Raw genomic sequence first — 24801 nt, forward strand, 5'->3', positions numbered from 1 at the left:
AGATTGGAGGTCAGCAGAGAATAAGGGACAGAATGCATGGATTTGAGTATCATCAGCGTACAGCATATCTAAATAGGTGAATCTTTTTTAAAAAAACAAAACAAAACAATGCTACTGTTTCTTCTTTTACCTACCCTGCTTCTTTTGAATCTGATTTACTATTCTGATAATATATCTACCCTAAAGCAACAAGGGACAGGAAGAAGTAGGTGATAATCCAGAGACTGAAAAGGAAAGGTTAGGCAAGTAGGTGAAGTAGGAAAGAATATTGGCATTAAACCCAAGGGAAAAGAAAGTGTCAGAAGGGGAAGTAATCAGCAGTGCCCAAAAGCTATAAATAATTAAAGGACAATGAGGACTAATGAGTAAAGAAAATTGGATTTAACATTTAGGAAAATATTGGTTACCTTAGAGATAAGTTTCCTTTAACTCATAAAGTCCAGAAACCAGATCTCAAGGATTGAGATCTTGAAAAAGTTTTATGTAAGATGTGTAGAGAACCCTTTCTAGGAGTTTGGCAGTGAAAGAAGGAAAGAAATAGACAATAACTTGAAGGGAAGGCAGGGTTAATTTTTGTTTGTTTTTTGAAGAATAGATCTGGGCTTAAAGTCAAGCTCCATTACCTCATTATGTTGGGCAAGCTATTTTCTTCTGTTGTTTCTTCATCTGTAAAATGCATGCTTTAAAGAGCAATAAGAAAAAAATTAGTTAATAAGAAATTGATGATTTGAGGGGATCAAATGATGTATTGGAAAGGCTAGTTGCTGGAATAAATAGGAAAAATTAACATTGAAGACATAGTTATGAAAACTGATCTTAGCAAGGAAGGCCACTTAATCAAGAGTTAGCAGGAAAAGATAGATGGAAATGAATGTGGCTTTAAGTTAAGTAGTTGAGGAGAAGAAAAGGACCCAGTTAATCTATGAACTTTCATTAAGTACCTGCTGTGTGCCAAGTATTTTGCATAGTGCTGGGGATATGAAGAGGAAAAGAAACAGTCCCTGCCCTCAGTGAGCACACAATCTAATGGGGGAGACAAACAATGACAAAGCAAACTTTATCCAAATAAATAGGAAATAATTGACAGAGGAAAAGGCTCTTGGATTAAAAGGACTTAAAAGGGGATTTCAGGGAGGAGTTAGAAGGAAAGATAATGAGTTCAGTTTTAGACATATTGAGTTTAAGGTGTTTATTGGACATCTAGTTTGAGGTGTCTTAAAGGTAGTTTGAAGATGTGAGATTAGAGGTCAGAGAGAGTCAGGGACAGAATGCATGGATTTGAGAATCAACAGCATACAGGTAATTAAATTCATGGCAGCTTATGAAATCATCAATTGAAATAGTATAGAATAAGAGAAGAGAGCCCAGGTTTGAACATGAGAGATGCCTCATATTAGAGGACATGATCTAGAAAAGAATCCAGAAAAGGAGAGAGCGAAAAAGCATCATGAAAACTTAAACATAAGATAGTATCAAAGAGAAAAGAACGATTAGCATTACAGAACAGATTAAAGAGAATGAGAATTTACTAGAGGCCATTGAGTTTGGCAGCTAAGAAATAGTTTCTTTGGAGAAGGCAATTTTGGTGGGATGAAGTCAGAAGATGAACTATAAGGGGTTAAGAGATTGGGAGGAGAGAAACTAGAAGCACCTATTGTCTACAGCCTTTTCAAGTTTAGCTACAGAAGGTGGAAGAAATGGATGATAACAGTGGGGATCAAATAAGATGTCTTTCAGGATGGGGGAGTCATGAGCATATTTATAAGTGGTAGAAAGTGAGCCAATAAACAGGGAGAGATTGAAAATAAATCAAAGAGTGGGTATGACAAAAGGGGGACAATCTGTCAGAGGAGATAAGTTGAAATAAAATCACTTGAACAAGTAAAGGGGTTAGTCTTGGTAAGGTATAAAGCCAATTCATCTTGTGAGACAGGTAAAAGAGGGGCAGAAGAAATCTTGCGTAATGGGAGGTGAATGAAGAGGGAGCTAATGGCTGATGCTTTCAGTTTTTTTTTTTTTTTTTTCTGTAAAATATGAGCAATGGGTTTAAGGAGGGATAAGAAGGTTTGGAAGAACTGCTTTGAGTGTGGGCTAGATAATGAGTTGGAAAGGTAGGTTTAATAGGATTGCCTAGTGGCAGTGAAGGCCCAGTCTTGAGATTGTGTAACATAAATTTGTAGTAGACTCAATTAGAATGATATTTTATTCAAGAGTTTGTATATAGGAGTGAAGGCAACAAAAGATGGAAGTGATGAGTACTTCAAGGCTGAAAGCTGGCTGGACATAATTGGCAGTATGACAGATTATAGGGATTCAAGAAAGTAAAAAGTTAAAATCTTTCACCAAGGGAACAAGATTTAGAAAAGAGAAAAGTGGTTAGTACTAGGGAGATGATTTGGAAGAGAATTGAGAGGTCAAAGAATTGGAAGTCATGATATAAACAAAAACTAGGGTTTTGTAAGGGAAGGCAGAAGGAGAGATGAAAAACCAATAGGTTGTCAAAAAAAAGGGAATTTAAAAATTCTTCAACATTCATGGGTGATGGCAAGATCAAGGATTTGTATATATGTGGTTGAGATGAAGTGGAGGAAGAGAAGGTAATGGGAAATGAGTAAGTTAAGGAATTAGAAGGATAGGGTATTGAAGAGAGTCAGTATGTCTCTTTCTCGATAAATTTGGAGATTAAAAATATCTTCCAAGTGAGATGGAGAAAGTATTTGGGGGCTTGAGAAGATTTGGAATAGCTACTAAGATGAGCAGAAAATCAAAAGAAAACAAATAGCAGTACTGTAACAAGTTCTTTGTTGAAATTAGATAACCAAATTTATAATGAACTCCTTTAGTAATGTGGTATGACTGTTGTCATTTTTGTTAAGTAGTTCATGACTCTAAGCAGAGAAAGTAGATGATATATGTATGATGTAGAAGGGATTCTTCAAATATGATTTGGACTAGAAAACCTCCAAGGTCCATTCTAAGTCTGGAAATCTGAAATTAAGGAATTATTGGGGAGTGGAGATAGAGTATGTCAGGATATCATTTCTGAAATGTATTACATTTCTTTCTTTTTGATTTAAAAAATATATATTTTACCTATTTTGCCAAGTATTTCCCAATTCATATAAAGCATTTTTTAACATTCATTTTTTAAAAACAATTTCAATTCCAAATTCCCTCTTTCCTGCCACTTCCCTACCTCTTGAGAAAGCCAACAATATTTGGATTATACAAATGAAGTCATTTAAAAAACAATTCTATATTAGCCATGATCCACAAAAACAAGATAAGTAAAGAAAGTTGGGGGAGAGAGGAAGTAGGTTTCAGTCTGTATGCAGAATAGCTATTGTGCCACTGCTAGGTAGTAGTGCTGGACCTGGAATCAGGAAGAATCTTCTTCTTGAGTTCAGATCTAGACTCAAACAGCTATGTGACCTTGAGAAAATCACTTAACCTCAATTTTCTCATCTATAAAATGAACTGGAGAAGGAATGAGAAAACACTTCAGTATCTCTACTAAGAAGGCCCCAAATAGGGTCATGAAGAGTAGAACACTATTGAAAAACAAAAATCTGTACAGTATTCGGTACAGGCCTGGCACATTTTAGGTGCTAAATAAGTTCTTATTCCCATCATTCTCCCCTCTTCCCCCCCTCCCCCCCCCTTTTTTTTTTTAAACTGAAGGTCTAAGGATTAGGCTATTGACTATTTGCTTCTTTCTTACCACTACCATTCATTTCTTCTGGCCAGATTATCTCTCTTTCTTTGGCCTACCATGAACTAGAACCATAGTGGCAGCTAACTCAAATGGGAATGGGGCCACTATGCACAAGAAGAATCGGACTTTGAAATTAAAAAAAAAAAAAGGAAATGGGGCCACTAAACCATACAAAATAATCTCTGTGGGTCCCATGATCACTTAGAAAACTACATACTATTTCAATACCTATTGTAGTTTTATTTATTTTGTTAAGCATTTCCCAATTACTTTTTTTTGGGGGGGGGGGGGGCTGAGACAGTTGGGGTTAAGTGACTTGTTCAGGGTCACGCAGCAAGCAATTACATTTTAATGTGGTTCAAGAGAATGCATCTTTGATACTTTTGGACTAGAATATGTTCTCATGCCTTGTTCCATAGCTTCCTGTCCTTGAAGGAGATACACAATCGTTGTGAGCTTTCTAAGAGATGTTATGACTAGCTACTAAGAAGGAACAGACGATTGAAAATAACCGGCAAAAAGGGAAAGTCACAAGGTTTCAAGAAACTTCAAACTAACTTAAAAATTATTCCTTTTATTTGTTATATCTCAAATGGATTTTAGGTCTTGATCTTTCTCCTGTATTTGGGTCCTCATCTGTCATGTTTTTCTTTACAAATACATCTTCTTCTTTGTCCCATTCACATTTTTTTTTTTTATTATAATATTTGGTGTTCCACTGTCTTCACTCACTTTTTTTCATTTTTTATTTAGTCTCCAAAAAAAAGACAAAGGGTGATATTATAGCAGAAGAGAGCATTGGATTAAGAGTCATGGGATATAGTCTCAGATTCCAACCTTGATATCATAGCAGTCTGGGCACATTATTTCAATTATTTGCTTTGTTTTCTCATTTGTAAAATGAGTAAACTAGACTAACTGATCTCTTGAGGGTTTGTTCTAGTTCTTATGCTAGGTGGTGAGTTTATCAGGTTATAAAATAAAATTAACCTCCATTTCAAAGGAAAACCCAGATTCTGTTTTCCTTTTTTCTACCAAACATTTTATCACCAGAGACCTGGGGTAGAGTAGTCTTAAGAGACCATATGGCCTAGATTTGGAGTCAGACTTTAGTTCATATCTCATCAGAGACACCAAAAATCTTTGTGTGACTATCAGGGATACCAAAAATCTTTGTGTGACCATGGAAAAGTCATTTAACCCCTTTCCTCCTGAGTCCTCATTTGTAAAATAAGATAATTTCTATAGCACTTAGTTCAGAAGGCTGTCATGAGAATCAAATCAGAAAATTTTGTAAGTTAAAAGTTATCAAACTGTGCATACCTTTGATTCAGCAGTGTTTCTACTGGGGTTAAATCCCAAAGAGATCCTAAAAAGGGAAAGGGACCTACCTGTGCAGAAATGTTTGTGGCAGCCCTCCTTGTAGTGGCAAGGAACTGGAAACTGAGTAGATGCCCATCAATTGGATAAATTATAGTATATGAATGCTATGGAATACTGTCGTTCTGTAAGAAACAACTAGCAGGATGATTTTAGAGAGGCCTGCAGAGACCTACAAGACCTGATGCTAAGTGAAATGAGTAGAACCAGGAGATCATTATAATGGCAACAACAAGACTATACAATGATCAATTCTGATAGAAGTGGCTCTCTTCAATATTGAGATGAGTCAAACCAGTTCCACGTGTGCAGTGAGGAAGAGAGCCATCTACACGCAGAGAGAGAACTGTGGGAACAGAGTGTGGAACACATCATAGCATTCTCACTTTCTCTGTTGTTATTTACTTGCATTTTATTTTCTTTCTCAGTTATTTTTCTTCCTTCTTGATCTGATTTTTCTTGCCCAAGGACTTTCATTTTTGTCTTTGTATCTCTAGCACAGCACCCAGAATGTAAAAATACTTAATAAATGTATGTTGAATTTGAGATGAGAAAAGGCTAAAGACATTACTGCTAGGACTAGAACTACTGGGAAGAATAGAGAGAGGAATGCCAGGAAGGAAAAGAAAGGTTATCAAGATAAGTTATTAGATATGCCTTCTTCTCCTCCTTCTTTTCCCATTTGTTAATATTTGTACTACCTGGACAGGAACTAAGGTGAAAAAGTAGGAAGCAAGACTAGATGAGATGTTCTGGGTTTTAGTGGTATCAGTAAAGGGGGAGAATGGATTAAGAGAGAGGAACTCTAAACGTTGTCATTGAGAAGAAAGGGGAATTCTTATGAACACTTAAAAATAAAAGTGTTTGGAAGATGTGTTTAGCAATTTTAACCTGAAATGTCTAAGGGACATAAGGTGAAGATATAAGAATGAAATTCATTAGAGACTTTAGTGTTCAATGTATAAATTTTGGGACTCAATATAGATTTGATCATTGAAAATATAAGAATAGATGAAATCCTCAATCAGCAAACATTTAAGTGCTTGTCTATACCAAACTGGGCATTAAAAGGCCAAACTGAGAGTCTTTGCTGTCAAGTAGCTTATGTTACATTAGAGAGATAACACATATATAAATAAGTAAATACAAGGTTAATTGAAGGGAGCACTCACATATAGGGTGATTAGAAATCATTTCATTTCAAAAGTGAGGCACTTGAACAGAGTCCTGAAAGAAATGGATTCCGTGAGGCAGAGGCAGAAGAAAGAAGGGCATGCATTACAGGGATGGGGGACAGCTAGTAAAAAGATGTGAAGGCCATAGATAAGTATTTTGTGAGGAATAATAAAGCAGTATGGCTGGACTATGGAACACAAAAAAGTATAATAATATAGAATGAATTTGGAAAGGTAAGTTGGACCACAAAAGGGACTTTTTTCCTAGAGACACTTGAGGGCCATTGGATTTTATTGAGGAAGAGAATGAGATGTTCAGATCTGCACTTTAGCAAATTCACTTTGGCATCTATGTGGAGTATGGATCTAAAATGGGAGATTTGAGGCAAAGGCACCAGATAACGTGAGAGGTGTTACGGGTCTGAACTGTCAGAGGACAGAAACTGAAAGTGTGAATAGAGCTAAGTTGAGTAGTATATAATATACTGTGGGGCATAAGCAACAGGATTTGGCAAGTGATTGGCCATATTGAATGAGGTAAAATGGATAGTTCATGGAGAATGGCCTGGGCGACTTGAAGGATGATGTTGCTTGTTGGGGAAGTTTAGAATTGAAATGGGTTTAAAGAGAAAAATAATGAATTCTGTTCTAGGGCAACCAATCTGATGACAGTTGTAGATATAATTTGAGAGAATAGGACTGTATATATTGTAGATTATGCGTCATCTCCATAGATAACTAAACCAGTGAACATCAATCATTGAACCAAATGAAAGAGTAAAGAAGAGAGGAGAGGGACATTCACAGGGACATGATATGGGTAAGGAACCAGCCAAAGAAACCAAGAAAGCTGTTACATTGGTAGTAATAAAGCAAGGTGAGAATAATTATTCTCCTCCCTCTCCCACCATAATCTTGTCCTTTCCCACCATAATCTTGTCCTTTCCCTTGTAGAAAAGTGTCATCAGTAGAATTAGAGTTGTAGAGAGGTCACTTTACAGTTAAATCAATATCCATCACACTTGTCAGTTAAATCATCAATAGAGAGAGCAATAGCAATTGAATGATGAAGTCTGAAACCAGATAGCAAAGGCTTGAGAAATTGGTAGAAGGCAGGAAGTAGGACCATTGAATATATATTATTTTCCCCAGAAATTTAGCAGAGAAAGAAAGGAGAGATATAGGATAATGACTTGAGGGGTGGTAGGATCATCTACTGAATAGTTTTGAAGGATGGGGGAGACTAGAGCAGATTTAAAGAAGCAGGAAAGAAGCCAGTCAGTAGGAAAAAACTGAAGTTTAGATGCATGCTGAGAAAGGTCAGCCTTTACCAAAAACAAAAGTAAAAAAGGAAATAAATGAGAGATTTTGTATTTTTGCGATTTTCATGAGAAGAGGGATTTCACCAGAAAATAGCCTCTCTTTCTCAGTAATGGATTAGTCTAGATCTTCAACGCAGAAGGCTGGGGAATAGGAAGCTTGAGGGGAAAAAAGGTTTGGAATGACCTCCAGGGAATGGGATTAACTCATTTAAGGAGGAGTTAAAAGATTGTCTTTCAGGTTCCAGTTGAAATTAGATAACAAATTTGTAGTGATCTCATTCCTTTTGGTTTCATAATTTCGTTTAGTTCCATTCAGCAATACATGAGTAGGAGTGAAGGTAGAAAGTGGGAGTAATATAAGATTGGGTTGGGCAGTATTCTTAGCAAGCATTTATTAAGTACTGTAAATATAAGGCATTGTGCTAAGCACTAGGGATACAAAGCAAGGCAGAAATGTTCTAATAGGAGAAACTACATGCTATCAAGATGCCACAGTGTAAATTAAGGTAATCTGAGCAAAAATGAGGGTGGGGGAATGGGATGATAGCTCACCAATGAGAAAGACCAGTTGTAGTATTTAGGAACTAGTAGATAACCTGTTACCAAAATCTGGATTTTTGTGATAGATTTCATTGAAATAAACCTCAAAAGAGATTGTTGAATAGTGGCAGCAAAGAGAGTATGGCAGTCATATTGGATATTCAAGGAGTATACTGACCTACCTTTTAGGAATAGGAGAGAAAGCCAGAGAGAAGGACTAAGAATATATTTTGAGGGGAACTCTGTGTGCTTGACAGGTAAAGATGAAAAGAAATCTAAAGTGAAGAAAAGTGTATAACTGAAATAGAAGTTCCAGAAGACATAATAGGCAGACCTTCAATGGAACATGGGAGGGATTGGATCAACGTATCTGGAGTGAGTGAGGACAAGGAAGGATTTATTTTTATAGATCTGGCACTTGGCATCACAAAGAATTGGAAGAAAAAGAAATGGTGAAACTTTGCTTACTAAGGCAGAGACTATCTACAGAGAGAGAAGAAGTTAGATCCTAGAAATGAGCCTTCAGGAAAAGGTGGGAGATGGATAATGATCCCTGAAAGAAGTGTGAGGAAAAAATGATCAGATAGGTAAAAAGCACAGTGTAAGATTTGTTTGACATTTAAGTTATATATAGGATAAGATTTCTTTGAAAAGTAATGGTTTCTCAAGAAAAAGTTAAAATTTTTCTGGGTGAGGTGGGGGAGTGAGTGTATCTAATCTTTTCCCAAAAAGGTAAGTTTCTTAAAGCTTTCCAAGGAAATTTTTATAACTAAAAGATATGAGATACTTTGTTTCCAGCCTAGATAATTCTTATAGAGGAATAATTCAGTAAAATCTAAGACAAATGCATTAAATTTTAAGCAACAAAGTTTTAACACTTTATACAGGGCTATTGGCTTCTTTGACCTGGTTTTAACTTGTTCAGAAATAGTTTTGAAATTAGCAGATAATGTATTAAAAATAAGGTGATAGGAGTGGAATTTGTAGAAGTGAATTTTCAGTTCCCTGATTGATAAATGGTCAAAGAATATGAGTAGGCAGTTTTCAGATGAAGAAATCAAAATTATCTATAGATATATAAAGAAGTGCTCTAAGTTACTTTTGATTAGAGAAATGCACATTAAAACAATTCTGAGATAGCATCTCACACTTATCAAACTGACCAATGTGACAAAAAAAGATAAATGTTGGAGAAAATATGGGAAAATTGGGACACTAATGTACTGTTGGTAGAGTTGTGAACTGATCCAACCATTCTGGAGAGTAATTTGGAACTATTTCCAACTGGTCCACCCTTTGAGCAGCAATATCACTAATAGGTTTATATATCAAAACGATCATAAAAAAGAAAAAGGCCGCTGTAAATATTTTTATATAGGTAGTTTCTATATGAAAATATTTACAGCAACCTTTTTCTTGATGGCAAAATATTGGAAGTTGAGGGAATGCCCGTCATTTGGGAAATGGCAAGCTGTGGTACATGAATGGAATAGAATGCTATTGTGCAATAAGAAATGATGAACAGGTAGATTTCAGAAAAATCCAGATTCTGAAAAGACTTGTATGAACTGATACAAAGTAAAATGAGCAGAACCAGGAAAACGTTGTGCAGTCTCAACAGCGTTGTATGATGATTAGCCATGATTAACGCAACTCTTCTCAGCAACACAATGCAATGGCCCAAGATTAAATACAAAGGATTCACAAAGGAAATGCTACCTACAACCAGATAAAAAACTGATAGTCTCTGAATGTAGATTGGAGTATATTTTTTCACTTTATTCTTTCTCATGTCTCTCTCCACCCCCCCCTTTGATTTGTTTCTTTCACAACTATGATTAATATGGAAATGCTTTACATGATAGCACATGTATAAATTATATCAAACTACATACCATCTTCAGAAGAAGATAGGAGAGGAAAATAAGGAGAAAAAATTGGAACTCAAAATCCTGTGAAAATCAATAATAAAAATTTTCTGATAATCTGTTAATCTATTTTTTTCAGAGAGACAATTCTGGGCAATGTAACTGGGGGGGAAATTTTATTTTTAAAAAAGACAGAGGGGCAACTAAGTGGCACAGTGGACAGAGCACCAGCCCTGAAGTCAGGAGAACCCGAGTTCAAATCTGGCCTCAGATGCTTAACACTTCCTAGCTGTGTGATCCTGGGCAAGTCACTTGATCCCAATTGCCCCAGCAAAAATAAATAAATAAATAAATAAAAAGATAATTTTAAAGTGAATTTCCATTTTTCTTGGACTTCTATCTAGCATGTAATGTTTAAAAAAATTTTTTTTTACATATAAGACATTTTCACATATAGAGGTGACATATTATTGATCATTTAAATGGTTTTCTACATTTTCACTGCTATTGAATAGTTAAATGACATTTTAGTTTTCAGAGTTAAACCAAGTAAAATTTACTATGGAATGTATGTGACTTTTAGATAACTATCATCACAGTGTTTTCGTATATTTAGAACTGCGCTTTGATAATACCAAGTTGTACTGCAGAGACATGAATTTAAGGATGGTATAAATATCCAGTTTAGTACATAATTAATTATACTCCTTTCCCATAATTGTCTCTCTGAAAAAAATAGATTATCAGTTCCCTGTTCAGATATGTTGACTTAAATTATTTCAGTGAATACATATTATATATGGTCTTCTTTTTGGAATATGCTGTATTTTGAAGTTTTCCCTAAATTCATCTTACTCTAATATTATAGTGACATTGTGGAAGTTTTAAAAATTAAAGCACTGCAAAAAAATTTTAAATTGTGATTTAATTGAATTGTGATCTCTTTTTGGCTGTTAACTTTTGTCAAAAGGTTTTATTGTTAGTTAATTAACTTTTTCTCCATTTTTACTTTTCTAGACAGTACAGTTTGTCCAAGGAATCTTTGTTGAAAAATATGACCCCACAATAGAAGACTCCTACAGAAAGGTAAGCTCTGGAACTTGGAACTTGTCTCTACATTTTCACTAGTGTTTCCTTACAACGTGAATTCTTGGTACACAAAATTGCTGCTTAAAAACAAGTTATTTTTAAACTAAATACAAATTCTCTGCGTGAGTCATAAGTATATTTTTAAATACCTAAAATTTTCTTAAGTTCATACTATTCCCTTTAACAAATTTCTAAGTGGTCCATTACTATTTTAAAGATCTTATAATTAAATATTAAATAGGCTAAACCATACGATTATAGTAATGTTCACATTTTTCTGGAATAAATTTTTATGTGGAAGAAAAAATACTTCAGGATCATTACAATAGATCTGCTTTTGATTTTTATCTACTTCTTCATGGTTTAAAATGTCCATAATTGCATGCTGGAAATCATTAAGTGGTTATACAACTGCCTTTTGTTTATTTTCTTGCTTGACTATAAAAAAATGTTACCTTGTCCCTTTTAAAATACAAAGAGTCATGAGTTTGGTCTTGGCAAATGGCCATATTGTGTAGCTGTAAAGTTCTCTGGCAATCTTTACTGATTTTTTTTCTCTCGTTTTCTTGTTAATATGAGGGAGGTAAAAGAGAATGTGTTAAAAGATCATTGAAGAGAGTGCTCAAATCAGAAACCAATTTTTTTTCAAATGGGAAAGAGAAGTTCTTTCGTTCTGCACTAACAGAATTGAGAAAATTGTGGAATAATTCTATTCTGTCATAATTATATATTACTCAAGCCCTTTCTCAGGTCATTTTAGTGCTATTTTTCCTTTATTGCCAGCACCAAAAGAAGTAAGTTCTAAAATGAAGATTAGGGTTCATATTAATGTAACTACTAATGTTGTTAGATGTTCTGCTGTTGTTGATCCCTGATTCAAAACTAACTGCAAAAATATCATTGAGGAAGTACTTTTGAAAGCATGGTGGTGTGGTGTATGTGTGCATATAGTAGATTCTGCAGAGTAAACCTCTAAAAAGCCTACAATTCCCAAGAAGCATTATTACTTGAAGTACTGTAGGATCTTGAGTATCACAAAACCTGTTTCCCTGTTATCCTCATCTTAGGATCATAAGAATACAAGTTAGAACTGGGAAAAGACTTTTTGATTCCTCTAAGACCAAAAAGGTTAAATGACCTTTCCCAAAGTCTCAAAAATGGTAAATAGCAGAATGGTCCTGGAACTCCTCTTTTATGCTTCCAGATCTAGTGGTCTTCCTGTTGCACATTGGGAGAACACTTTTTGTGTAGGTAAATTATAAGTCATTAAAGTAATAGGAGGGGTTATGCATAATGCCATTTTACACACAGATTTCATTGAAATCTGTCAAGTAGATATGAACAGGAGGTTCAACTTTAGGGGCTCTTAAGCCACTAATAATAATTAAACAAGATACTTTGTAAACATGAGAAGGAAAGGGAACAAAAAATTGGTTGTTGATACTTAATTCTCATTCTCATTCTCTCTCTCTCTCTTTCTCTCTCTCTCTCTCTTTTTTTTTTTTTTTTTTTCACTTTTTAGCAAGTTGAAGTTGATTGCCAACAGTGTATGCTTGAAATCCTCGACACAGCAGGAACAGTAAGGATGCTTTTTTATCTTCCTATGATACATTGAATTAATAACTTGGATGTCAAATAAAAGTTGTCATTAGATTAATCCCATCATGCAAAAAAGTCATTGTTATGATTAAAAATGAATCTTCCTAAATTTGGGACTGATTGAATTTTCTTAAGCACATTAAGTCCTCTGTAGTGTATTTAATTTCTATGCAACATATTATTTTGTGTTGCTGTCATATCTGTATATTGTTTCTTTGACTTTTTACCAACTGTGAGAGGATTATGCAAACAGGCTTCTCTTTAAATAGAAAATATTTACCATGAATTTAAACAGACATAATTTGAATCATTCATCTTTATTAAGAGATGATAGTTTTAATATTTTTCTTTTTAGTATTAGCAACTTCATTTTTGGAGAAAAAAAAAAAAGCTCAAATGAAATATTTACAAGTCAAACAAAAATATTTTAGAATTCGAGTGAAATAGTTTTTTATTTAACATTAACCAGAGCTTTCCCAATTTATTAGTAGTTTGTGTTGCAATGCTTTTTGAGTTAATAGCTAAGAATTCAGAATACATTTTTCCATAGAAATAATATTTTAGATAGTGATGAAAAATCTATTAGTGGTGTGATTAAATGAATGATACTTTGCAATCAAATAGTTGAGAAGATTCAGTCATAGTAGTATATTTCACATTTGTAGCCAAATAAACTGGTTAGTTCTATCAAGTTATTTAATATTAATCTACTGATAAATAAGTGGGGAGCTTACTGACTTTAATATTACAGTAGTTTATAAAATAAATTTTTTTTAAAAATCTATACTCGGGAAACCTGAAGATAAAAAATTTGTAATCCTTCCCTGTGGCTTCTAGAAATGCCTTATGAGGCAGTCAAAGAAGCAATGAACACTATAGAATACTGAAGATTGAGAATGAACAGGGATGGATGCCTGAGTTAGGACAATAGAAGCTTGGTCATGAGGAGGCGAAGGGATAACAGGAAGAGAAGAAATAAGCAGAGTCAGCTGGAATTAAGTACCTAGGAACCAGGGTAGGATCTTGGCTCAGGAAAGCTTGAGAACAAAGGAGCTATATAGAAATAAAAGGGCAGAGCAGGAAACAGCTTATGCTTTGACCAAGTTATATGGTTCATGCATACATTGCAGTATTTCCACACTACTTGTTCCTTATTTCCAAATATTCTGTAATACATGTCTAGCCTTTGTACAGATCTCATTTTATTTAAATAATAATAATTTTCTAGCTCATCGTACACATCCCTACTTGTAGTTTCTGTGATTTTTGCATTACCTTTTGTTTCTGAACAAAACAAAATAGGTATTAAGTAAAACAATATATTTTAGTTGAATATAAGAATCTCTTGACTATCAGAGTGATAAACATTGGTATGGGTCACCAAAGGAGGTTGTCAGTTCTATAGTCTTCTCTCTTGAATGGTTTAGACTGATCATAGGATTATAGCTCTAAAGTTGGAAGAGATCTGAGGAAAGCAACCCAGTTTAGGCGATACTGTGGCTTTTGCAAACATTTTTTTAAAATGTAGATTATGGTCTGCATTTATCTTGCAGGTGAAAGATATAAATGGGGACATGCACAGTTCTTTAAAAAAAAAAAATCATCATTGGTTGTCCCCAAAGTTGTATGATTTGTTCTGTGTATGAGAAATAGAAACATTTCTTTCAGTTGGATAAATATTTGTTTGTAAAATCTATATGTTACATGTTATTTTTCTTTACCATGAAATAACTAAATTATTCTTAAACTCTTTTAATTTAAAAATGATTCCAACTAATTAACATAAGTCAAGTTTTGTAATTGTCTTCACATTCATCTTTTATTATAGGAGCAATTTACGGCAATGAGAGATCTGTATATGAAGAATGGCCAAGGGTTTGCACTAGTATATTCTATTACAGCTCAGTCCACATTTAATGACTTACAGGACTTGAGGGAACAGATTTTACGAGTTAAAGATACAGAAGATGTAAGTAATTTTTTATCCCCTCTGAGCACTAAAATCTTTCTGTGATTAGATAAACAAGTTTCTTTTTATCAATCAATTGTACAGAGTTAGGTGTTCTGAAGAGTATAAAGTATAAGATTCACAATGATGAAGAATGAGATCATATACAATAAGATGCTTAATTGTACTATGCAGATAATTGTACTAGTGTAATTGTTAGATCCCCTACAAGACACAAAAAGGAATTGAAGAAAAGAGATACTACTATAGGTGAAGAGCTATTAAGGAAGGTTTCATAAAGAGGTTTAGTGTTTAAATCCCAAAAGTAGAAGCATAATTAATGTCTATTAATAATAATAATAATAAGGGGATTATTTTTATAATGAATTAACTAGGTTTAAAATTTTTAAACATGCTATCTTTTGTATAGTCAGAATGATAACAATTTTAACTATAGATAGTTAAGTACATTGTTATGTGAATTGGTTAGGTCTTAGCAGAATTAAAATTTATGACAGGTTAACTGTTTTGAGCTATAAAGAATTTCTCTGTGGTATAAATTAGAAAATAAAAATCTGTTTGTACCTCTCTTTTATATTGCATGATTTTATGTTCTATGTAATTATTAATCATGGGATCCCCATGTATCTGCTCAGATCTTTAACCTTGGGTATTGTTGCATGAGAGAAAAATTTATATGACTATTATGAACCATGACCTAATGAATAAGATATCTTCTTTCTCATGGCTAATTCACATAAGAGGTTTAAAACCTATGGTTTTATGTTGAAGTAAGGTAGTGGCATAAAAATGTATTACTAATGTTAAAGGCCAGAATCATTGTTCCTCTAGAACACAACAACAAAGAAATAAAAATCTTGTCTTCTTTAATAAGAGTTGAATTGTGGGTTCCTGAAATGTGTTTTGTTTTGTTTTGCTGAGGCAATTGGGTTAAGTGACTTGCCCAGGGTCACACAGCTAGGAAGTGTTAAGTGTGTGAGAACAGATTCGAACTCAGGTTCTCCTGACTTCAGGGCAGCTCTATAGCTGCCAAATGTATTTTTTAATGAAACTTTTTTCCTAGAATTTTTTCCAAGTGAGCTCCCATCACCTCATACCATTCTTGTGTCTTACCCTAGTAATCATTATTATTATCATTATAGCACTTAGTATGTACCAGGCATTGAGCAAAGAGCTTTATATATATATTTCTCATTTGAGCTTTATGACAACCTTTGAAGTAGATGCTTTTATTGTCCCCATTTTACAGATAAGGAAACTGAGGCAAACAGAGGTTAAGTGATTTGCCTGGGATCACACAACTATTAAGTATCTGAAAAATCTTGATTCTAGGTTCAGCACTTTGTTTGTTGCACCACCTAGCTATCCTAAGACTGCATAATATAGCAATAAGGTAGGAAGAAAAAGGATATGGAAATAAGTACTTACTATGCATACTATGTGCCAATCACTGTAATAAGCATTTTACAAAAAATATTTCATTTGATCCTCCTAATAACCCTGTGGAGTATTATATACTAGGCCAAAATTTCTAGATTATTTCATGTATAGAAAGCAAGATAGTCAAACTGCCTGCAAGCAGATTTTATTTTTATTGTTATTACTTTCTGATCTTCTTAAACAAGCCTTTAAATTGGGGCTGCCACACAGATTCTATTTTTTTTTTTTTTAATAACCTTTTATTTACAGGTTATATGTATGGGTAACTTTACAGCATGGACAATTGCCAAACCTCTTGTTCCAATTTTTCCCCTCTTTCCCCCCACTCCCTCCCCCAGATGACAGGATGACCAGTAGATGTTAAATATATTAAAATATAAATTTAGATACACAATAAGTATATATGACCAAACCATTATTTTGCAAATAGAATCAGACTCTGAAATATTGTACAATTAGCTTGTGAAGGAAATCAAAAATGCAGGTGGGCAAAAATATAGGGATTGGGATTTCAATGTAATGGTTTTTAGTCATCTCTCAGAGTTCTTTCATTGGGCGTAGCTGGTTCAGTTCATTACTGCTCCATTGGAAATGATTTGGTTGATCTCATTGCTGAGGATGGCCAGGTCCATCAGAACTGGTCATCATCTAGTATTGTTGTTGAAGTATATAATGATCTCTTGGCCCTGCTCGTTTCACTCAGCATCAGTTCGTGTAAGTCTCTCCAGGCCTTTCTGCCAGACAGATTCTAGAAAAACAGCACCCATGATTCAGTGGGTCCTACTACTGTATTGAACAAATAATGAACTTGAATACTATGTCATATATAATAGAGGTTCTTAACCCAGATTCCATCAACCCGAAAAGGAAAAACAGCTGTGGTTTTATTTTCACTAACAGAAATATAGTATTTACTTCAATTGTTAATTTTTAAAAGAGAATATTCTGAGAAGAGAAGAGGTCACAAACTTCCCCAAACTGCCAGGGGAAGCCAGGACACAGAAAAACTTAACTCCTGTCTTGTCTATCATAGAATTAGCATTAAAAGGTTCCCGATAGGCAATCTTATTTAATGTCATTTTACAGATTAGGAAACTGAGGCCCAGAATGATGAAATGAACCTAAGATGATACCAGTAGTAAGAAAACTATTCTAGTATTCCAAGTCTTCTGGCTCCAAATTTTTTCCTGTGGATTCATACTTGACCTGGGGATATTTGCATGAATAAAAAAACACTTAGTGGAGGACATACATGATTGCTGGCTTGGGGAAGTGAGGTTGGACTTGATCTGCTGGTTCTTGTGTAGTCACCTGACAAATGATATTGTCTCTCATCTTGTGTCAAGCTTACTTCTGATTGTGGATATTCAGCTTATTTATTTTCTGTTTATATACACATAGACCCCCTGGGGTTAAACTGCTTTTATTAATAGTGTTTTCCCCTCCTGTAATTGTCAGCAGTAGTTGGCTGTTTTGCTAAAGCAGCTTAAGAGCTCTACTTTCTTCTGGCTCTCTTGCATTTGCAGTTTATCCGACTTAGTGTAGGATGTGACCATGCCACAGAACAGTTGAAGTATAAGTTCAGGAGCAGTCAGACATGTGCTAAGAACTTTAAGTAATTTTCTCATTTGAGAAAAAATCCCCCCTTCCCCTCCCCTTTACTTGTTACCCCTGGTAGAACAATATTTACATAGAAATTTTTTTTAATATTAAGATTTAAATTACTGCTTTTGAGAGCATCACTCTTAGGCATATATTTTAGTAGCATTTTAAATCATCTTTGATATTCATTTAGAAAGGATGTAGTTCATTTAGCCTGAATGCTAAATTCTTATTAACATTTGGGCAAGAATGCATATACTATTCCCAAAACTGTTTTGTGTGGAATGTTGAACTGCATGTATTTATTGCCCTAAAAGTATAAATGAAATGGTGCTATTACACATTTGGTAGATTGATGTTTTTCATACTATAGACTTTTGGTTTGGTTTTGCTTTGGAACATTTTAAAATGTTGCTATGAGATTTGTTTATCTGGTCATGGTCAAGTATGCTAGATTAGAACTAGTTACTAGAATAATAAAAAGTGCACTGAAACTTGCTCTTTTAGATTTGACAGAATATAATCTTGAAAAGCTCATCTTTGAGCTATAGTTAAAGTTGAATTTTTGATTTTTAAAATATTGTGGAGGTTGGGTGATGGGATTTGTGTCTCAAGAAACTAAACTTAAAAAGTTTCTATCCTCTGAGACTTTCTGCTTAGAGTTTAATTATCAATGATTCATATGTTTCTGTACATAAGATTGGTGAGTAGGTGGCTCAGTGAATAAAGAGTAAGGACCTGAATTCAAATCTGGTATCAAATACTATCTGTGTGTCCTTGCACAAATCATTTAACCCTTTTGACCTCAGTTTCCTCATCAGTAAAATTAAAAGGAAGTAGCACTCCAGTATCTGGACCAAAAAAATCCCCAGTGGGGTCAGGAAGATTTGGACATGACCTAAGTGACTCTAACCACAACCATATATGGGAATTTTAGTGTTGCCATAATACAACTAGTAGGTATATATTTCTCTTCTACTTTGGACTTGTATTAAAAAGCAGGCACAAAGGCTCAGTCAAATTTTATCTAAATTTCTGGCATTAGGATAAGTAGTTCCTATGTTGATATTCATTTCAGTGTTTTCTTTCTTCAGGTTCCAATGATTTTGGTTGGCAATAAATGTGACCTGGAAGATGAGCGAGTAGTTGGCAAAGAACAGGGTCAGAATTTAGCAAGACAGTGGTGTAACTGTGCCTTTTTAGAATCTTCTGCAAAGTCAAAGATCAACGTTAACGAGGTAAAGTTTAGTTGCTAAGACATGCAAATATATGTCTTGCTTTTTCCTGGCTGCCAAAATCTAAAAATTGCTTTTTAAAATATTTTTTCTCTTTCTAAGTAATCTGAATTTGAACCATTTTCTAGAACATCTGGGTAAATTTCTAGAAACTATATATTTATGGATAGTTATCTAAGTTAATTAACTTGGACATATATTTTTGGTTCAGTTTATGTTGAAAAGAACATAGAAGCCTTCATTTTCCTTCGTTCTAAATGTCTTCTAAATAACGTATCACTTCTGCCAAAACTGTCCCATTAAGATTTATATTGAAATAAATTCCTTTCCAAATATCATCTATAAATTCTTTGATTATGAAGTCAGGGAGAGAGTTAAAAGAAAGCAGTCTTTTAACCTAGATCACTACAATTTGTCCATTCATTCTGTATTCTGGGAGACCACACAGCCTTACTCAGAGTGCCCCTGGCTAGGGATACCATAATTCCAGAAAGGAAATGTATGTGAATGCACTTAATCATCTTGTAGAAATTATTCACCCAAATCATTCAGGTATGATCTAGTAGGTACATGAACCCTTTCCTAGTTCCTGAACTCTGGGCTACTCTGAATTGAGAATGTAGCTCTTGTCAGTAACACTGTACTGGAGCCAAATTCTGCCAACTCCGTAATCTACTGCCTGGGTTGAGTTGGGAATTTCTACAACAGGTGCCTTAGATACAGCTTAATGCTGTAGGAGGGAAGTTTCTAGGGCCCTGAAAAAATGAATATGGCATTCAAGTGTCTCCATGGTGCCATAAATGTAAATCCTGGGCCACCAAAGCAAAAATCTGAGCAAGAACCCTCTTGACTTTGTTAATTTCAAAGTAAACAGACCTATAACAGAGAAGATCTCTTTGTGAGCTGTACACGTCTTGGTTTGATTGGTGCTCATGTGTGCCTCAGACCTGCTAAATAAACCTAAAGTGATATCTGAGATGTCTGAGTCTGTTTACGGCATTGCCATTTAAAGGAGTGGTATGCTTACGTGTTTAAGCTCCAATGTTAAGGTTACTGTTTCTTTCTGGCTTTAGTTACTGCTTTTGATTGTCTTTACCCTCCAGAATTTCCTTAATTTATAATTATTGCTCTGACTTCTCGTGGCCAAAATTCCTTGGACCTCTTTTAAGCATTTAGCAAAAACAATTACTAACTTTCTACCAATTGTCAGTTCCCTCTCTCTTTAATCATGAATATTGAAACTTACCTTTTGTAGAAAGCTACTATTAAGAAATTATAAAAATAGAAAATTAATAGGTCCTGTATCCTCCATTAGCTATACCTATTGTTCTGTTTATTGATAAGTATTTATTAATTAACTCTGAATTTCCCTTTTGTGAAATCATAATTTAGGTTTGGAGATCTTGAGAGTTATTAATGATATTTGGAAAAAATATATATAGCCATGTTTATACCTCCAGTAGACAGTGATTAAATCAGTGAACCTCTCGGTAAGAGTTTCCTCTAAAGTTATGGAAATGGCCTGCATTTCCATTTGAGACTCATGTTTCTTCTACAATACAATAACTCTTGAAAAAATTTTTGAGGACGAGTAGTTAATATGTTGATGCTCATTTTTATTTTTTTCCCCTCAGGTTATAATGATTTTAGTTGTCAGTAAATGTGTTCTGAAATAAACTACATTAAACACACTAAAAGATGTTTTAACTTGATTGAAAACAGGAATTTCATGGAAATGGTTTTTCACAATTTAATCAGTTGGATCATTTATGATTCTCTCATTACAACTTAAAAATTCTATGTAGGGTCATTGCTTTGAGTATTTTACTTTGATGCTGGAACTTTCTGCTCATATTTAATACATAGTAAATTTTGTGGCTTCTTAGGTATCTGTACAGATGTATGGGCAGCAGATTGAAATTACCTCAAATACCTTTAAACTTTTTCTTTTTTTCAGACTGCATCATTAATGCTATGCTTATGCTATGCTTATCAGTTTACACAAACAGGAACACTCCAACTTCTATGGAGAGAGCTGACTACTTCATCCTGAGGTCAACATAAGAAATAGAATCCATTCCAATTTAGACTTAGGGAAAAAAAATACAAGACTTCATTTCTGTTTTTCTTTTGTCTTTTCACTTAGCAAGGAGGTGGGACTTCAGATCATTGTAAATGATTTCATACTTCCAAAAGTATTAATTTTAAATTTCACCTTTTAACTCCATCTACTCACCATGGATTTTTTGAACTACTTATTGCACTGAAGTAGAAAGAATTTTTTCAAAGAAAAAACTTTAAATGATACTTTGAAACATATTTACCTGGATATTATCCTCTCACTTCATAGTATTGTAAGAACCTAATTCTGTAACTTCTCCAATCCATTCTCCACACAGATGAAAAATCTCTCACCCTTTCATTTTTCTGTTCTAGAGTCCTGGTAGAAAAGGGGCAAATAGTGTTTGAAGAGAGAGCATAATCAAAAGTCACCTGAAACAGAGTAGATCAGTCAGTAAATTAACTCCCTCCCTCCCTTTCTCCCTCTTCCTTTGTCTCTGTCACAAACACACACACTCTCTCTTGGATTTTGTTTATTTTTATTTATTTATTTATTTTATTTTTTGTTTTAGAGAAATTGATAAACAGGCATTTATATATAGTGAAGTGATCTAGGATTTAATCTTATGTGGTGTGTCCTCCTAATGTCCATCTCTTTCTGTTAGATGATACCCCCTGAGTTGCTGTGGCTGAACATTTCCCTTCTTTAGTGATGACCATATCTGAAGGTCTCTCTGCTGGCTTTGGGATAGTGTGTGCAAACAAGTCATTCCCATGTTTAGACTTGAAGCTTGTGCTGCTTCAAGAACTCAGCAGAGCCTCTGCTCTGCCAGAATGTCCTCTTTGTGGCACACTGAGGCTTTTTTCTTTTCCTGGATCTGTGATTTCATTGGCTTAGGAAACTTTTAATGAGAAAACACCCTCATCTAATGCAGCTCTGCACCTGCTCTGCAAGTCCTCTTAAACAATTGCCTATGGCATTGAAAGATTCAATTACTTGTGTGGGGTCACACAGGTTATAGGTGTCAGACATGGAACTTGAACTAGTAGTCTTCCTTGACTCCAAGGCTGGCCCCTCTACACTATACCATCCTGCCTGGCAAGGCATTGAGGCTATTAGAATTAAAATATGTGCTTTTGTGAAATTTAAAGAGGAGATGTTAGAATTTTGTCCTGATTTTGAAAATTTCACATATGGAATAAGAAATCAGTATTTCTGTGTCCATTTAACTTAGTCCAACTTGTTAAATCTGATAGTTTTCTAGTTTTCCATCACCCATTTATTTTTGATAATTAAAATCAAACAATAGTCCTATGTTCCAAACCAGAAATACCTGATAATTAGGCTTACAATTGTGGTTTTTAGACAGGATTTCAAATTGTAGATGGTGTTTACCCATACCAATTCAACAAAAGTAATTGTTCTTGCCTCCTCCCTGTCCTCACTAGAAATTTTTAAAATTGACATTCCATATTGCATAAAGTTTCTTGTTAAATTTCCAGTGAGTTCATTTAATTAAGTGTAATGGTTTCCTAGTTTCTCAGCACCTCCTTTCCTTAATTCATTTGCGAAGAATTATGTTCTGCACTATAGTGTAAGCTTTGTTGTATATTCCCTGTCTCCTGAAAGTTTTGGCACTTTCTGAGACAACCCCCTTTATGACAATGATGTAAAGGGCAGGTGTAAAAGAAAGCATGTCAGAGGGATATGTTTTTATATACAATTAATTTTCATGTATTAATTGACTAAGTGCCTGTTTTCTTTTTTTCCTTTAGATATTTTATGACCTGGTCAGACAAATAAATAGAAAAACACCAGTGGAAAAGAAGAAACCTAAAAAGAAATCCTGCCTGCTGCTTTAGACCCCATCATGCAGCAGCTCTGAGCCAGGTAAGATCACAGGATTCTTGGGGAATGAGTCGACACAGGTGAATAGCATCATTTCTTTGCCCTGCCTGAAAGCACCCACCCTTCTGCCTTAGTGAAAGTTTGCTGGTATTTTCTCATTTCCATAACATCAGGTCCTTTCATCTCAGGGTGAAGGCCTCAAACAGGTTCTTGCTGTTCTAGAGAAAAGGCTGAGAATTAAGCAGCATTAAAGTGAGAAAACAGCAGCTCCCCAGAAAAAGCAAGACTGAAACAAGCTTCCAAGAATCATATAACATAGCTAGCTTTGATTGAAGTATTCTTTAAGTAAATAAATTATTTATTCTCCAAAACTGACTCATTTACCAATGGTGTTGCATTAATAGAAAAGGAAATGGATGAAACTCTTTATCCCCATCGTTGACCATGTAACCTACCTGGGCATTGAAAGGCCTTTCCATTCACAGGTTAACCATCAGCCATCAAAGATTTTATACAAATCATCTCTTGTAAGGCCTATTTTGTCTGCTTTTCAAATAAATTTTTCTGAGAACATCTGAACAACTTCTGACTTCAAGCATCATGTGTACTATTTTAAGGGAACCTTCTGAGAAAAAGGTTACCTACCTGGCTAGAATTTGGGTTTTATGAACCTACTTGTTTTTTTTAAATGCTTATGTCATTTCTCTAATTCTACTTCTCAGCTGTCAATATTATAAAATAATCCATTACCTGGAAAGAAATTTTTATTGTAATGTTTTGGAGAGAGTTAACATCTAAGCTTCATTTTTTAATCATTCATTCATTGATTTATTTATTTTATTTTTGTTTTGTGAGAAGGAACTAAATTGATCCCTCTGAAGAGTTGTACTAATTCTTTGAGATGCTTGGATCCATTTAGCAAATTCAATTTCACTAAATTAAATTTAATTACATGATTCCTTAGAAGCTTGAATCAATCAGTGGACATTTTATTAAGTGCCTACTATGTTCCAGCCACACTAAGCAACCTTCTAAAACCTGGGATCTGTGAACTTGGCAGGGCTGAGCATAGGAGGGAAATGATAACTTTATTTTGGCATGGTTTCTATTGTAATTCTCTGTATTTTATTTCATTCATTTAAAACCATTCTTCTGGGAAGGGGTTCATAGGCTTTATCAGATCGCCCAAGAGCTGTATAGCACAAAAATGGTTAAGAACTTTTATCTAAAAATAATTAACTCCTGTAACAGAAGTACTTCTATTTTTTTTAAAGGCAGTAGCTAAGAGAGGGAAACCATCTCGCTAAGTTTAGAGACTATCATCACCAAGTTATCCAGAGATTAATGAGTATTTTGACTGCAAAAAGTCTCAAAAAATGTCTTAATGTCTTGAAGTTGTTAAGAATTTTCAGCTGATGTCAATGGAATAGCCATACTAGGGGGAAAAAATCACAAATCCTTATAGGAAGGAGAAAAAGCCAGTAAATATAGTCTTCTGAACAGTAACTAATTCTCTTTAATCATGTTTATTAGAAAGGTTAGCATTTAGCCAAAGCTTAGCTATAAGGCTTTTAGTGAATTCCTACTTCATGCTTCAAGTAACAGCCTTCTTGAGTTAATGTTACTATTACTTCAATGTTTTTGGATCAGAGTGTGGCCTGTGATCAGAGTGGTGGTGGAAACTTCCTCTGCCATTCAGATTAACTACTGATAGGCTTAAAGAGTCTCCTGGGACACTGAGAAACAAAGGGACTTGCCCGGCATCACATAGCCAGCATGTAACCCAAGGGGGACTGGAGGCTCGGTCTTCCTGACTCTCAGTGGCTCTCTATCCACTCCACCCTGCGATCTTCTCTCTTATATGAATTAAAAACGAATAAAAGTTATTTCAGTTAATATTGAATGTAAATGTTAAACATATATACTGGCCACTGGTGACACAAAGATTAAAAAATTT

The 24801-nt window shown here is 34.5% G+C and overlaps 1 protein-coding gene across 3 annotated transcripts in view; it reads left to right on the plus strand.

The window, feature by feature from the left end:
- The window catches only part of RAP1A (RAP1A, member of RAS oncogene family), a 58648-nt gene that overhangs the window by 23740 nt on the left and 10107 nt on the right, over positions 1–24801 (plus strand). For all 3 annotated transcript variants that reach the window (XM_031967293.1, XM_023503466.2, XM_003769768.4), the window contains exons 3-7: positions 11018–11086; positions 12612–12668; positions 14517–14657; positions 18794–18937; positions 22772–22886. In XM_031967293.1, coding sequence (XP_031823153.1) covers positions 11018–11086; positions 12612–12668; positions 14517–14657; positions 18794–18937; positions 22772–22858 — 498 coding nt within the window. In that variant the 3' untranslated portion in view covers positions 22859–22886. The remainder of the gene's footprint in view (positions 1–11017; positions 11087–12611; positions 12669–14516; positions 14658–18793; positions 18938–22771; positions 22887–24801) is intronic.

The sequence above is a fragment of the Sarcophilus harrisii genome, chromosome 4, assembly GCF_902635505.1.
Source record: "Sarcophilus harrisii chromosome 4, mSarHar1.11, whole genome shotgun sequence".
Classification (NCBI taxonomy): Eukaryota; Metazoa; Chordata; class Mammalia; order Dasyuromorphia; family Dasyuridae; genus Sarcophilus; species Sarcophilus harrisii.